A 16,231-nucleotide genomic window follows, 5' to 3' on the forward strand; every position below is an offset into this window, starting at 1 on the left:
TTTCCTGTGTTCTCTTCTAGTAGTTTTTTGGTGTCCTGTCTTATATTTAAGTCTTTAAGCCATTTTGAGATTATCTTTATGGGCTTTGTTTTAAAATCTATTTTGTCTGATATGAGTATTGCTACCCCTGTTTTCTTGTCATTTCCACTTGCATGAAATATCTTTTCCAACCCCTCACTTTCAATCTATATGTATCTTTGGCCCTAATGTGGTTCTCTAGTAGGCAGCACATTGTAGGTTCTTGTTTTATTATCCAGTCTGCCACTCTGTGTCTTTTGATAGGAGCATTTACTCCATTGACGTTTGAAGTAATTATTGAGAAGTATATATTTATTTCCATTTTAAACCTTGTTTTCCAGTTGACTTTGTATTTCTTCTTTGTTCCTTATTATTTTTGTTTTTCCTCTTGTGGTTTGATGGTTTTCTTTTGTATTATGCTCGAGTTCCTTTGTTTTTGGTTTTTGTGAATCTATTATATGTTTTTGATTTGTGGTTACCTTGGTTTTCAAGTATGTTAGCCCATAACTATATCTACTTGCTTTAGACTGGTAGTCATATGAGCTCAAACACATTCTAAAAGACCTACATTTTCTTACTCCCTTCCCCCAAATTTTGTGATTTTTACGTCTTCATGTTTATTTCTTTGCTGTTCATTGTAGTTATAATCGCTTTCACAGAACTTTTCGATTGTTTTTTAATCTATATACTGGCTTATTTAAGTGATCTTTAATCTTTTTTATATATTTGCCTTTCCTATTGTAGTTTTCCCTTTCCTATAGATTCTTGCTTCTTTCTATTTACAGAAGACCTTTCATTATTTCTTTTAGGATAGGTTTAGTATTGCTGTATTCTTTTAGTTTTTTCTTGTCTGAGAAATCCTTTATCTCTCCTTCTAGTCTAAATGATAATCTTGCTTGATAGAGTATCCTAGGTTGCAAGTTTTCCCTTTCAGGACTTTTGAATATACCTTGCCATTCCCTTCTGGCCTGCAAAGTTTCTGTAGAGAGATCAGCTGATAGCCTTATGTGGGTTTCCTTGTAACTGACTCTTTTTCTCTTGTTGCCTTTAGAACCCTCTCTTTATCTTTATCTTTTGCCATTTTAATTATGATATGTCTTGGTGTAGGTCTGTTTGTGTTCACCTTGTTTGAGACCCTCTGTGCTTCCTGTACCTGGATATCTGTTTCCTTCTTTAGGTTTGGGAGTTTTTCAGCCATAATTTCTTCAAGCATATTTTCGATCCCCTTTCCTCTTTCTTCTCCTTCTGGGATTCCTATTATTTGTAGATTGGCATGATTTATATTATCTTATAGATCTCATATGTTGCTTTCATTTTTTTTCATTTGTCTTTCAATCTGCTGTTCTGATTAATTTTTATTATTCTATATTCCAGATCATTTATCTGTTCTTCTGCATTATTTAGTTTGCTATTTATTGCCTTTAGCTCTTTTTTTTTTTTTTTTTTTTTGCCACGCGGCTTGTGGGATCTTAGTTCCCCGAACCCATGCCCCCTGCAGTGGAAGCATGAAGTCCTAACCACTGGACTGCTAGGGAATTCCCCTAGCTCGGTTTTTATCTTGGCAATTGACTTGTCTAATTTTATTTGGCTCCTTTTTATAGTTTCTAGTTCCTTGTTTCAGTAATGGGCATTTCTATTGATAATCTTTCTTAATTTCTTCAGCACTTTTATTACCTGCTTTTTTGAACTTGGGGTCTGGTAGATTTGGGAGGTCTGTTTCATTGCTTATTTTTTCAGGGGATTTCTCTTGTTCTTTTCATTGGGAGTGGTTGCTCTGCCTTTTCACTTTACTTATATAGTTCTCTGACTCTATGAATTTAGGAGAAACCATTATCTACCGTGGTCTGAAGGGCTGTTTTTATGTGGGCGTGACCCTGTGTAGACTGTGTGAGTCCAGTATTTTTGGCTCAAGGGCTGTTTTTGGTGTGGATGCTTGCCATGTCTTTCTCATGGTGTGCTGGCCCTTGTCCCCTTGATAAGGGGGTGTGCTTGGTGTTGTGACCAGAGCCTGCACTGGATGTTGGGCAGAGACTTCTCTTTGCTCTGTGGTTGTCACAGCCCTGTTGGGGACAGGGTCAGCTCCCCAGTTGTTGGAGTAGAAGCCCCCAGATCCATTTCTAAGCTGCAGTATGAGGTAGATGGGACTGGAGCACTCCCTCTGGGACAGGAGCTGCTGCGCATTCCTCCCCAGGTGCTGTCCACCAAGATGTGTGACTCTGTGATGTTGCCTGCCACCTGGTGTGTGTGTCCACGAAGTTTGCTGCTTCTGGCACCTGGAGTCATCTCTGCCATGGGAGTACCAATAATTGGCTCAGATGTCCGGCATGCATGTGTGGTCCTAGTCCCAAAACCCGCCGGCCTGAGATCCCACCAGTGCCATACCACCGTTGCCCACTGTGGGAGCATGGATAATTGGCTTACATTTCAGCCCCCCACTTCCACGTGTGGGTGCCCCAAAAGTTTGCAAAACCCTCGGCAGTGGGAACCGTGCCCTGTTGTGAGCATGCTGACAAAGAGGCTGGTATGGTAAACCCATGACCCTCCTTTCATGTGTTGACAATGGGGCTCTTATGGTGAACCCATGCTCCATCCTGCACACACCCCAAGTTGCAACTTGGGCCACACTCCAGGCCCTTCGGGCTGTCTCTGTACTGCCAAACTGAGTTCTCTCCCCAGACTGTCCACTGAAGCCCAAGTTTCAGAATCCAGCCATTGTGCACACCAGCAGGCATGTGGAAAGTGCAATGACATGGCAAGGGCGGTCTGTGCTGGTCTCTCTGTACCCTGCTGGGCCACACTCTCCCCTTGAACCTCTAAAGCTCCCTATTTGTCCCACCAGACCTTGCAACTGGTGAAGGAGGTTCCTGGGGTGAGGGAACCTTTCCTCTTTCACAGCTCCCTCCCATGGGCACAGGTCCCATCCCAATTCCGCTTCTCCTCCCTTTTCCCTTCATCCTACTCCACTGTGTGGGGATCTTTCTTGCAGCTTTGGTTGTATGAGATCGTCTGCCTGCTTTCAGTAGGTATTCTGTGAGACTCGGTCTGCATGTAGATGTATTTTTGATGTATTTGTGGGAGGAGGTGAGTTCCAGGTCCCTCCACTCTGCCATCTTGATCTCCTCCCTCTCAGTAGCATTTTTAAACTTTATACTTTTACTTCTTTTCTCCCTCAGGTTCTTATTCTTTTTTTAGTTATTGATGTTATAGTATACATATTTTTTATATTGTGTATCCTATAACATATATTGTACTATGATTATTTTTAATATATTTGTTTTTTCACTTTTAGACTAGAGTGAATTATGCACCACCATTACACTATTACAGAACCTAACTTTGACTATATATTTACCATTAGCAATGAGTTTTATGCTACTTTCTCATGTTTTAATGATGTTAATTAGCATTATTTTACTTCAGTTCAAAGAACTCCCTTTCGCATTTCTTGTAAGGCATGTCTAGTGGTGATGAACTCCCCCAGCTTTTATTTGTTTGGGAATCATGATCTCTTCTTCATTTCTGAAGCACGGTTTTGGTGGGCATAGAATTCTTGGTTGACAGTTTTTTTTCTTTCAGTATTTTGAATATATAATCCCATTCTCTCCTTACCTGAAATATTTCTGTTGAGAAACCTGCTGATAGTCTTATGGGGGTTCCCTTGTATGTAACTTGTTTTTTTTCCTCTCTTCTTTCAAAATTCTTTCTTTGTCTTTACTTTTGACACTTTAATTATAATGTGTCCTGGTGTAGCCCTATTCAGGTTCAACCTATTTGGGGTCCTTTGTGCCTCATATATTTGGGTGTCCATTTCTTTCCCAGTTTTTGGAAATTTTCAGCCATTATTGCTTTAAATGTACTTTCTGTCCCTTTTTCTTTTCCTTCTGGAATTCCCATGATATGGATATTGGGGTGTGTGTGTGTGTGTGTGTGTGTGTGTGTGTGTGTGTTTGTCCCATAGTCCTGTAGGCTTTCTTTCTTTTTCATTCTTTTTTTAGTTTTGCTCCTCTGACTGCATAATTTTAAATATTCCTGCCTTCTAGATCACTGATTCTTTATTCTGCATGGTCGAGTCTACTGTTGAAGCTCTCTATTGAGTGCTTCAGTCGTGTTTTTCAGCTCCAGGATATCTCTTTTTAGTGGTTTCTGTTCCTTTTTTGAACCTATTTTGTTCATTCATTGTTTTACTAATTTCATTTGGTCATCTGTGTGTTCTTGTAATTCACTAAACTTCTTTAAGGAGATTATTCTGAATTATTTCTCTGACACTTTATAGATCTCCATTTATTTTGGGTTAGTTATTTTGCAGCATTTTTAGTTTCATTTGATGGTGTCACATCCACCTGATTTTTCTTGCTCCTTCATTCCTTACTTTGGCACCTGTGCATTTGAGTTATTGGTATCCTCTTCCAGACTTTACAGGCTCACTTTGGCAGAGACAGTTCTTCACTAGTCAGCTCAGTTTAGGTTTCTGGACATGTCCTTGGGCAGGCAGGATCTATTTTTGGGCAAGGCCACTGCCCAACCTCTGAGGTCAGGGGAGGGGGTACCACTGGCTATTAACTGTTGGATAGGACTGATAGTGTGGTTCCCTGCCCAAGAGAGGCAGTAGGATATACTCTGTGGTTGTCTAGATTCACTGGTCAGACTTCCTAGAAGGTCAGAACAGGGAACTTTACTCAGCAATAGCTGGGAGATGAATTCGCTTCCCTGCCCTGACAGGGAGCACATGACCTGCATGGCTCATTGTTTGTGGACCCACATTAAGAAGACTGTGTCCTTAATTCCTTGGACACATGGGGCCACTGGGTTTTGCCCTGAAGATGGGGAAAACCATGAGCTGTGCTCTCTGTTCAAGTGCCACTGTAAGCAGGGTTGTTGAATGGGTGGCACAGCTTCCTGTGTGCTCTGGCTAGATTCGTTGGTTGGGCTTTCTGAAGGCTATATTTAGCAGTGGGCAGGGCTATGAATTTGTGTCCTTGTCCAGGTGTAGTGGGAAAACCAGCTTAGCTCTTTGTTTGTGGTCTTAACTCAGTCTAACTGGCACTCCAAGTTTCCTGGCCAAACAGTGCCACAGGCTTTGCTCTGTGAACAATCAACTCTGCCTGCCATACTCTCTGCTCAAGTGTTGCTGCACTATGCAGCTACCAGGTGTTCTTACCAGGCTTCTGGTCAGGGGGAGCCGGGAGCTATACTAGGCATTAGGCAGGGCTATGAACAGATCCCCTGACTGGGTGGAAGTGGGTAGCAGATCAGGTTCCAGGGCTGGCAAGGCTTTTCATTTGAGGACTCAAATCAGGCATTCCTATACCTCATTGACTTCCCTTGTCATACTGTTCCACTGTCCTGGCTCTGCAGGTGAGCAAAGCTGCTAGTTGGCACCTACAGGTGCTATAGATGGGAACTCGGCCTGCCAAGATACAAGCAATGATTGCTGCAAGCCCCTCCTGTCTTCTCTGTCATGATCAGATTCCCAGGGGTCAAATCTCACTCATCCTTTAGGGGCTCCCAGAAGTGACCCACAATACTAGGGGATCTGGATGTCCACTCTAGGCCCTTTTCCCACTTGAGGGACTGTAGGCTCTGGGAAGACCTCTCGGTGTGGTGCTGCACCAGTCTTGGGGAGGGGCAATGCATTCAGTGTATATCTGCTCCTCCTAACCTTCTAATGAGATCTGTCTTGGTCTCTGGTACAGGGTCTGCTTCAGCCTCACCTCCATGTTCTAGAATTTTCTCAGTGATGTCCATGAATAGTTGCTAGTTGTTCTTCTTGTGAGGGGGAGTGAAGGGGGAAAGACCTATGTTGCCATCTTGGTGATATCACTCCTGTTGGAATTTAATTCTTATTATGGACCTGGAGACAATGAGGGGTGATGAGACAAATGTCCCAGATATTGTCATTAAAAGTGTCATATTTTTAAATGTAGGGGCTCTTTCATTGTTGCCTTTAAAAAAAATTGATTTATTTTTGGCTGCATTGGGTCTTCGTTACTATGCACGGGCTTTCTCTAGTTGCGGCGAGCGGGGGCTACTCTTCGTTGGGGTGCATGGGCTTCTCATTGTGGAGCACGGGCTCTAGGCGCACGGACTTCAGCAGTTGTGGCACGTGGGCTTCAGTAGTTGTGGCTCGCGGGCTCTAGAGCGCAGGCTCAGTAGTTGTGGCTCACGGGCTTAGTTGCTCCGCGGCATGTGGGATCTTCCCGGACCAGGGCTCGAACCCATGTCCCCTGCATTGGTAGGTGGATTCTTAACCACTGCTCCACCGGGGAAGCCCTCTTTCATTGTTTAGAGGGAGGCTTACTCTACAGGCAAGGGACGTCCAGGGATATTTGTTCATGTCACTCCAGTTGTTCCCACCCCAAGTTTCAGATTCTGACTCCTTTCACACCAAACATGGTAGGTTTGATAGTTAAATTGGAGCTGGAACCCTACAGTACTTATAGCTAGGCCCTGAGCTTGGTCTTCAGCTGTATCAAACCGACAACTGCAGGAGGTGATAGTCACTACAGTGCTCCTGCAGAGGCTTTCTGATTGCCTATTTGCATTGTCAGTTGTTCATTTACAGTTTTTCCGTTCTGTTTTTCATAATGTGCTTCCTCTAGCACTGCCATAAGAAGCCAGTTGACCCCAAAATATTTATTATAGCTTGTCTTTATAACAGTGAAGTGCCTTGATGTTCCTCACAACTTGGCCTCTACCTGCACCTTAACTTATGCCACATTTGGCACAATTTGAGAAATGATGATGTCATTGCGTATCATGAATTACCAGTGTCCCATTTCTCCTTGGCAAGGAAGATATTTATGCACTCGTTAAATATGTGACAGCCTAATCACAAGAATGCTTTCCTGAGGGTCTGTTTTCTGTGGTTTCTCCTGATACTAGTTACTGTGTCATTGAGAATCTTGGCAGGAAGCAGATAGCGTACTTACAACTGAGGAATTTGGTTATGTGGCCACTTTGTGAGCTGGGAGGTGGAGTATCATGTGGACTCTCCTGAATGAACATGAGAGCTGTTCTAAGAAATTAGGTAGATGGAACATCATGGTCCATATAGCCAAAAATCTAATGTAAAAATAGCCCTTTTATGTAGTTATGGCAGTTATTTAAGAATTATCTTAAAAGCATTCAATTGTTAAATCATGGCAAAGCTAGACATAGGCTCAATATGCTTATATCTCAGTAAAATTTCATAAGAAGCTCTTCAGCTTCTTACTTGTCCAATGAACTGTATTTCCATATTCTTAAGTATTCGATAAAACAATAAAATGTTCATAATTAGAAAAATATTACTTTTACCACCCTTCAGTGAATTGTCTTTTATTTGAATTTTCTTTGTTGTTAATGTAGTATCCCAAGGGGATAACTTTGGAGGCATTTTCGATTATTGTCACCCAGATGCTGGGACTCAGTCTGGGCATATCATATGATGACCCAAGGAAATGTCGATGTTCAGGACCCATCTGCATAATGAGTCCAAAAGCCATGTAAGTTTTTAAAAAATAAGATTTATTTATTTGTTGTATTTATTTTGTTTTAAATAACTGAAGTGAAAAATTTTAGTATTTGCTTATAGCACGAATTAACTATAAATGGACCAAGGACCACAAAAGATAAATATGAGATTTTAAGCCTAAGAGTAGTATGGTGGGAGGTTAGCATTAAGAACAGTCAAAGATAGCAAATCCAGTCTGCAAGATACATTAGCAAAGGAATTCTCCATAGGCTGTGTATTTTAAGAAATCACTTAATAAGGATCTTTAAAAATATGTTGTAGGCCAAAACAAGTGGCGTTTGTTTTTAGACAAAATTTTCTGCTTTGCTTTTAGAGTATATTAATGTTGTGGGAAAACTACGATCTAAAGAATATAATATTTGTGTGACTTTGGATAAATTACTAGGCCTTGCTTAGATTTATTTTTGTCATCTTTAAAATGGGAATGATTATGCCTGTTCTCTTATTTCACAGAGTGATATAAGAATAAAATGAGAAAATAAAATGGGAAAGTGTTTTTTAAATTGTAAAATCCTACAAGTATGTGATGGATTAGTTACAGTGATTTCTAAATTTGCCAGTGTTCCCCACATAGTATATCGTACAAGGGCTACAGCAGATGTCATTAGTATTCTCCAGTTTTTATTTGTAAAAAGGGCCTATGTTAAGTATGACCTATTCATAACTGAAGAACAATCAACAGTCAAAAGTGAAAACAAGCCATTAATTTCTGAAAACATGCTCTTTTTATAGTTACTTCTAAGCACCACCTAAGGTTAACTCTTACATTCTAAAAATAGCTCAAACACAAACATATATATTTTTATATACACACATTTTATTACAGTTTAGTTCTCCATGGATTATATATAAAAACAATATTTTATATGTATAAAATATTGTATAATTTTATTAAATTAAATGTATAATAAATGAAATATATTATAATAAAATTTATTAAATCAAATATAAAATTTATATAGCTATATAAGCAATATGAAAATTACCATTCTGGGCCTATTGTCCATTTGGCCAACTATTCTCAAGTATGCTATGACAAGATGTTTTGTGTAGGTCACCCAGAGTCTGGTATTAATGATAATAAAAATAACAAACATTTACATTGTGCTTGCTATGTGCTAGAGACTATTTCAAACACTTTACATATGTTAAGTCATTTGATCCTCACATCTCTTTAGGGCAGGTCCTATTATTCTCATCTTTACAGATAAGAAACTGAATTATAAAAGGATAACTACCTGTGGTCAGAGAGCTGGTTGTGGCAGTCCTGAGTTTTGAACCCAGGCATTCTGGCTTTAGAATCTGTGTTATTATAAACCTTTGGATTTGTATGGTGCTTTATGACATTTAAACTGCTTTCATACATATTCTCCAGTTTCTTAAAAAACTTTTGTGATGTGTGTAGAGCAAGTATTATCTTAATTTTTACAAAATCTAACAATTCTAAATGCATATATATGTAAGATATATAAATGAATATATAAGATCTATCTATAAATGTAGATAGATATATCTTTTGCATTTCTAGAGTACATCTCATTCATTATTTTATGTAATTTTCAAAGAAGGCATGGGAGTAAATAAGGCAAATATTATTATTTCCATTTGTCTTTGTCCATGTGTATTTTTTTTTTAAAAGCCCTGGAGTACAGAGAGCCTAAATGACTCTACATTGGATATACAGATAATAAGTGGCCAACTTCAGCTGGTATCAGTAATGTCACCAATGATTTATTGGGTACTCACTATAAGCCAAAGAGTTGAATTAGGCACTTTACTTGTTTATTAACATTTAATCCTCATAACAACCCTAAGAAGTGGATGGGTACTATCCGTATCTTGTAGATGAGAAAACTGAGACTTAGAGAGTTTGATCACTTTGCTTAAAATCTCATAAGTCAGAAGATTGGTACTAGTCAACAGGTTTATCTAACTCAAAGCTTTTGTTATTTTCTCTACTCCATATTGACTTCATATAGAGGACAGTTAATATACTGGAATTAATTTAAACCAAGTAGCAAAAGAACATTAAAATGTATTCGTACAAACTTCATTCTTTAGTTAAGTAATACTTCTAGTATATTATTTTGATGATGCAATTTATATCTACTTTTTAAAAGTGGGTAACTTTTAACATAGTTTGCACAAACAAATGAGTTCAGAAGTGGAGGGAGGAAAGAGCATAGAAAATGGCAAAAGCTATGAATGTAGGAACTTAGGGAAAACTCATGGTGAAGGTTTGCTTACCTATCCAGTTGCATCATTTTACAAAAAGGCAAAAACATTTAGAAGGAGTATGGAGTTATCAGTCATCCAAAGAAATTGAATTATTTTATTCTTACTGCTTTCTTTTAATTTCTTACTAAGACCAATTTTATTAAACTATGGGAATTTGATTGGGGAAGAGGAGATACCATCTTGGAGTAAGGAATACATTGAGGGGAATGTGGGCTTTGGAATCTTTCACTTGTTTGCTATTTTTCCTAACCCTTATTTTTCTCATCTGAAAAATGAAGATCATGATAGGTACATCTCACAGTTGTTGTGAGGATGCAATTAACCAAGTAAGTTACTTATCAGTGTGCTGGTTATCTCTTCTTATTTGAGGAGTAGAAAGACCTAGGAGGTATCAAAATGGTGGTGTAGGGATACACAAGAACAGTGAGAATATGGAACGTTGGGAAAGAAGTGTAGACAAGAGACAGATCCTGAAAGAAAAATGAAATACTATAAAATGCTGTCAAGTGCTAACCCCAACTTCAGAAAAATGGTAGAGAGTACAACATTTTTTTGCATAATTTCCTTCTGTCACATAATTTCTCTGTTCTTTGAATACAGAACTTAGGCTAGTTATATCATAGTTTCAGTAAGCCTTTATAAAATAATTTGGGAGCAAAATAACATAGCATTAGAATTTAGAGTGCAAAATTGCAACCAAATGAATGTTAATAAAAACTTCAGATAATTGATTCAAGTAAACTTCGGGAACACACATTCTTAGTTAAGAACTGCCATATGGGCAGCGAAAAGGTGAATAATTAGGGATTAAATACAGTTAACTATAAATAGTTCCCAGATCAAAAATATTATACAGTTTTTTTATTTAAAAGTTTTCTTCACCTTTCAGTTTTGGTGCTAAGATCATCAAAATTTATGGTTTATAGTAAAATATCTATTAATATTTAATGGTAAATATTTTATTGAATTATTTACTGTTCAAAGATGAAATTTTGAGTAAAAAGTACCTGAATTTGAAGTCTTAGATAACTGTGTGTGAATACTGATCCTGCTAATGTACAAACTATCTGAGTTTGAGGAGGTTTCTAGCTTCTCTAAACCTTAATTCAGTTTCTATAAAATGTTGATGACAATACCAACCTCTCTGGTTTGTTGTGAGGATTAAATAATCAAGTGAATAAAATATCTGGCTGATAATAGGTGCTCAATAAATGTCAGTTACCTCCTTACCTTACAAAGTTGTACTGCATATGGAGAGTGACTCATTTTATGGAAATATTGTCTGAAGTTATTTTTATTAGTGGTATATGGACATAATTATGTTAAATATTGATTAATATACAATTTCTGTGAAATCTTTGAGAAAGCTCAGGACTAAGCACAGTACAGTCTGTTTAACAAAAGTTTGTTGTTATTAGGAAGAATCAACAGACAGTTGGTTCTATGTTTGCTTAGAACTGTGCAGGTAATAAGTGATACCAACCATAAAGATGACAAAATTCCTGCTTCAAACAACTTACAATTCAATGGATTATCTATCATATTATATATGTAGTACAAACCTATGAATAAACATTGAAAAACCATTGAAATAGAAGAGATTCAAACTTTCAAAGAGTTTGATTTTAATTTGGTCAAGGGAAAGATAGAGGAAATAGAAGTTTGAAGAGTTGTTGATACACATCTGGGAATTTACATAAATGGATATTTGGTTTTCTCCACGCCATTATTTCAGTTGTATTTCACCTAGGCAGAGGTATCATACACATACATAACCATATTTTTTCTGTATATGCAAGAATTTACATACAACCACACCCAGAAGCTCAAAACTTTCTCTTAGGTAGATTTAGTTTGTAAAGCATATAAAAAATAAAATTGGGCTTCCCTGGTGGCGCAGTGGTTGAGAATCTGCCTGCCAATGCAGGGGACGCGGGTTCGAGCCCTGGTCTGGGAGGATCCCGTGTGCCGCGGAGCGGCTAGGCCCGTGAGCCACAATTGCTGAGCCTGCGCGTCTGGAGCCTGTGCTCCGCAACAAGAGAGGCCGCGATGGTGAGAGGCCCGCGCACCGCGATGAGGAGTGGACCCCGCTTGCCACAAGTAGAGGAAGCCCTCGCACAGAGGCGAAGACCCAACACAGCCATAAATAAATAAATAAACAAAAACTTTAAAAAAAAATTTAAAAAAAAACAAATAAATAAATAAAATTTATCTATTCTGTTTTTTCTTCCAGTTTTACTGAAATATAACTGACATATAGCACTGTATAAATTTAGGGTGTACAGCATAATGATTTGATTTACATCCATCATGAAATGATTATCACAATAAGTTTAGTGAACGTCCATCATCTCATATAGATAAGTAATTAAAGAAGTAGAAACATTTTTTTTCATGTGATGAGAACTCTTAGGATTTACTCTCAACAAATTTCATACATAACATAGAGTAATGTTAATTATATTTATAATATTGTACATTACATCCCTAGTACTTACTTATAACTGGGAGTTTGTGACTTTGACTGTCTTCATGCAGTTCCCCTTCCCCCCACACATCTGATTTCTTTTTTTTTTTTTAATTTACTTATTTTTATTATTTATTTATTTATTTATTTTTTGGCTGTGTTGGGTCTTCGTTTCTGTACGAGGGCTTTCTCTAGTTGTGGCAAGCGGGGGCCACTCTTCATTGTGGTGCGCAGGCCTCTCACTATCGCGGCCTCTCTTGTTGCAGAGCACAGGCTCCAGACGCACAGGCTCAGTAGCTGTGGCTCACAGGCCTAGTTGCTCCGCGGCATGTGGGATCTTCCCAGACCAGGGCTCGAACCCGTGTCCCCTGCGTTAGCAGGCAGATTCTCAACCACTACGCCACCAGGGAAGCCCCTGATTTCTTTTTCTATGAGTTTTTTGTTTGTTTTGTTAGTCCTGTTATACAATGTAGTGATTTGATATTTCTATACATTTCAAAATGATCACCATGATAAGTCTAGTTATATGTCACCATACAAAGATAGTACATAGTTACTGTGTTCCCCATTTTATTTTAAATATTTTACTTTTATTTATTTTATTTTAAATATTTTACTTTATTTATTTATTTTGGCCGCGCTGAGAGGCATGTGCATGTGGGATCTTAGTTCCCCAACCAGGGATCAAACTGGCGCCCCCTGCAGTGGAAGTGCAGAGTCTTAACCACTGGACCGCCAGGGAAGTCCCCACAGTACATTTTATACCTGCAATTCATTTATTTTGCAGCTGTAAGTTTGCACCTTTTAATCTCCCTCACCTATTTCTTTCCCCCACCCCCCCCTCTGGAAACCACCTCTTTGTTCTCTGATTCTATAACTGTTTCTGTTTTGCTCTGTTAGTTCATTCGTTTTGTTTTTTAGATTCTACATATAAGTGAAATCATACAGTATTTATCTTTCTCTGCCTGACTTATTTCACTTAGCATAATGCCCCCTAGTTCCATCCATGTGTTATCACAAATGGCAAGCTTTCATTCTTTTTTATGGCTGAGTATTTTCCACCGTGTGTGTGTGTGTATATATATATATATATATATATATATATATATATATATATATATATATATATACACACACACACACACCACATCTTCTATTCCCATTAAACTATTGATGGGCACTTAGGTTGCTTCCATACCTTAACTATTGTAAATAATGCTCTAATGAACATAGGGATGCATGTATCTTTTCTAATTTGCATTTTTGTTTCTTCAGATAAATACACAGGAGTGGGATTGACAAATCATATGGTAGTTCTGTTTTGAAATTTTGAAGAATCTCCATTCTGTTTTTCATAGTGACTGTACCAATTTACGTTCCCACCAACAGTGCATGAGGGTTTCCTTTTCTCCACATCCTCACCAACACTTGCTATTTGTTGTCTTTTTTGGTAATAACCCTTCTGACAGGTGTGAGGTAGTATATCTTCTTGTGATTCAGTTTCCGTAATGACTAGTGATGTTGAGCATATTTTCATATGCCTGTTGGCCATCTGTATGTCTTCTTTGGAAAAGGTCTATGCAGGTCCTCTACACACTTTTTCACTTGGGTTGTTTTATTGACGTTGAATTGTATGAGTTCCTTGTATATTTTAAATATCAACCTGTTATTAGCTATGTCATTTGCAAGTATCTTCTCCCATTCAATAGGCCACCATTTCATTTTGTTGATAGTTTCCTTCACTGTACAAAAGCTTTTCAGTTTGATGCAGTCCCATTTATTTATTTTTGCTTTTGTTTCCCTTGCCTGAAGAGACAGGTACAAAAAAATATTACTAAGATCAATGTCTAAAGAGCTTACTGCCTGTTTACTTCTAGAAGTTTTATGGTTTAAGGTCTTATATTTAAGTCTTTAATCCATTTTGAATTTATTTTTCTACATAGTGTGAGAGAGTAGTCTAGTTTGTTTCTTTTGCATGTAGCTGTCCAGTTTTCCCAGCACAATTTATTGAACAGGCCGTCTTTTCTCCATTTTATATTCTTGCCTTCTTTGTCATAGATTAATTGACCATAAGTGTGTGAGTTTATTTCTGGGCTTTCTGTTCTGTACCACTTATCCATGTGTCTGTTTTTGTGCCAGTACCATACTTGTTTGATGACTGGCACTTTGTACCATAGTTTGAAATCAGGGAGTGTGATACCTCCAACTCTGTTCTTTTTCAAGATTTCTGTGGCTATTTGGAGTCTGTTGTGCTTCCATACAAATTTTATAATTATTTGTTCTAGCTCTGTGAAAAATGGCATTAATATTTTGATAGAAATTGCATTGAATCTATAGATTTCCTTGGGTAGTATGATCATTTTAACAGCACTTGTTAATGGGATTGTTTTCTTAATTTCTCTTTCTGATAGTTTGTTGTTAATGTATAGAAATGCATCACATTTCCGTATGTTAATTTTGTATCCTGCACATTTACTGAATTCATTGATCAGTTCTAGTAGTTTTTTGGTGGCGTCTTTAGGATTTTCTATATATAGTATCATGTCATCTGCAAAAAGTGACAGTTTTCTTTCTTTGTTTCCAATTTGGATTCCTTTTATTTCTTTTTCTAGTCTGATTGCTGCGGCTAAGACTTCCAATACTATGTTGAATAAAATTGGTGAGAGTGGAAATCCTTGTCTTATTCCTGATCTTGGAGGAAATGCTTTCAGCTTTTCACATTTGAGTATGATATTAGCTGTGGATTTGTCATATGTTTAGATCTGAAGTGAGTCTCTTGTAGGAAGCGTATGTATGGGTGTTGTTTTTGTATCCATTCAGCCACTCTGTGCCTTTGATTGGAGCATTTAGTCCATTTACATTTAAATTAATTATTGATATGTATGTACTTGTTCCCATTTTGTTAATTGTTTCGGAGTTGTTTTTGTAGTTCTTTTTTGTTGAGGTCCTCTTCCTTTTTTCTCTTTTCTTATGATTTGATGCCTACATTTGGTGTTACGTTTGGATGCCTTTCTCTTTTTTGTGTGTATATCTACTATAGATTTTTGATTTGTCGTTACCATGAGGTTTGTGTATAGCAATATATATATATATGCTTGTTTTAAGATGCTGATCTCTTAAGTTCAAACACGTTTTAACAACCCTGCATTTTTACTTCCCACCCCCAATGTTTACTGTTTTCGACATCACCTTTTTGTTTGTGTATTCTTTAACTACTTATTGTAGATGTAGATGATTTTGCTACTTTTGTCTTTTAACCTTCCTACTAGATTTATAAGCTGTTGATTTATTACCTTTATTGTATATTTGCATTTCCCTATAAGATTTTTTCTTTTGTAATTTTCATGTTTCTAGTTTTGGCCTTTTCTTTTTCACATAGAGAAGTCCCTTTAACATTTCTTGTAAAGCTGGTTTGGTGGTACTCTTATTAGCATTTGCTTGTCTGTAAAACTTTTGATCTTGCCATCAAATCTGAATGAAAGCCTTGCCAGCTAGAGTATTCTTGGTTGTAGTTTTTCTTCCTTTCATCACTTTAAATATACGGTGCCACTCTCTTCTGGCCTGCAGAGTTTCTGCTATAAAGTCAGATGATAGCCTTATGGGAGTTCCCTTGTATGTAACTTGTTGCTTTTTCCTTGCCGCTTTTAATATTCTGTCTTTATCTTTAATTTTTGTCACTTTCACTACAGTGTTTCTTGGTGTGTTCCTCTTTGGGTTGATCCTCTTTGGGACTCTCTGTAACTCCTGTACCTGGATGTCTGTTTCCTTTCCCAAGTTAGGGAAGTCTTCAGCTATTATGTCTTCAAATACAATATGTTCTCTGCCCCATTTTCTCTCTATCTTCTCTTTCTGTGACTACTATAATGTGACTGTTAGTATGCTTGATATCGTCCCAGAGGTCTCTTAAGCTGTCCTCATTTCTTTTTATACATGTTTCTTTTTCCTGTTCAGCTTCAGTGATTTTTCACTACTCTATTCTAGCTCACTGATTTGTT

General features: G+C 37.6%; 1 protein-coding gene across 1 annotated transcript in view; it reads left to right on the forward strand.

Annotated features, from left to right (window-relative positions):
• Positions 1 to 16,231, forward strand: part of ADAM32 (ADAM metallopeptidase domain 32) — a 209,319-nt gene that overhangs the window by 92,191 nt on the left and 100,897 nt on the right. Inside the window, 1 exon segment of the mRNA XM_082444199.1 lies at positions 7,366 to 7,502. Coding sequence (XP_082300325.1) covers positions 7,366 to 7,502 — 137 coding nt within the window.

Source organism: Balaenoptera physalus (genome assembly GCF_965194825.1).
Source record: "Balaenoptera physalus genome assembly, chromosome: 21".
In the NCBI taxonomy this organism is placed as follows: Eukaryota; Metazoa; Chordata; class Mammalia; order Artiodactyla; family Balaenopteridae; genus Balaenoptera; species Balaenoptera physalus.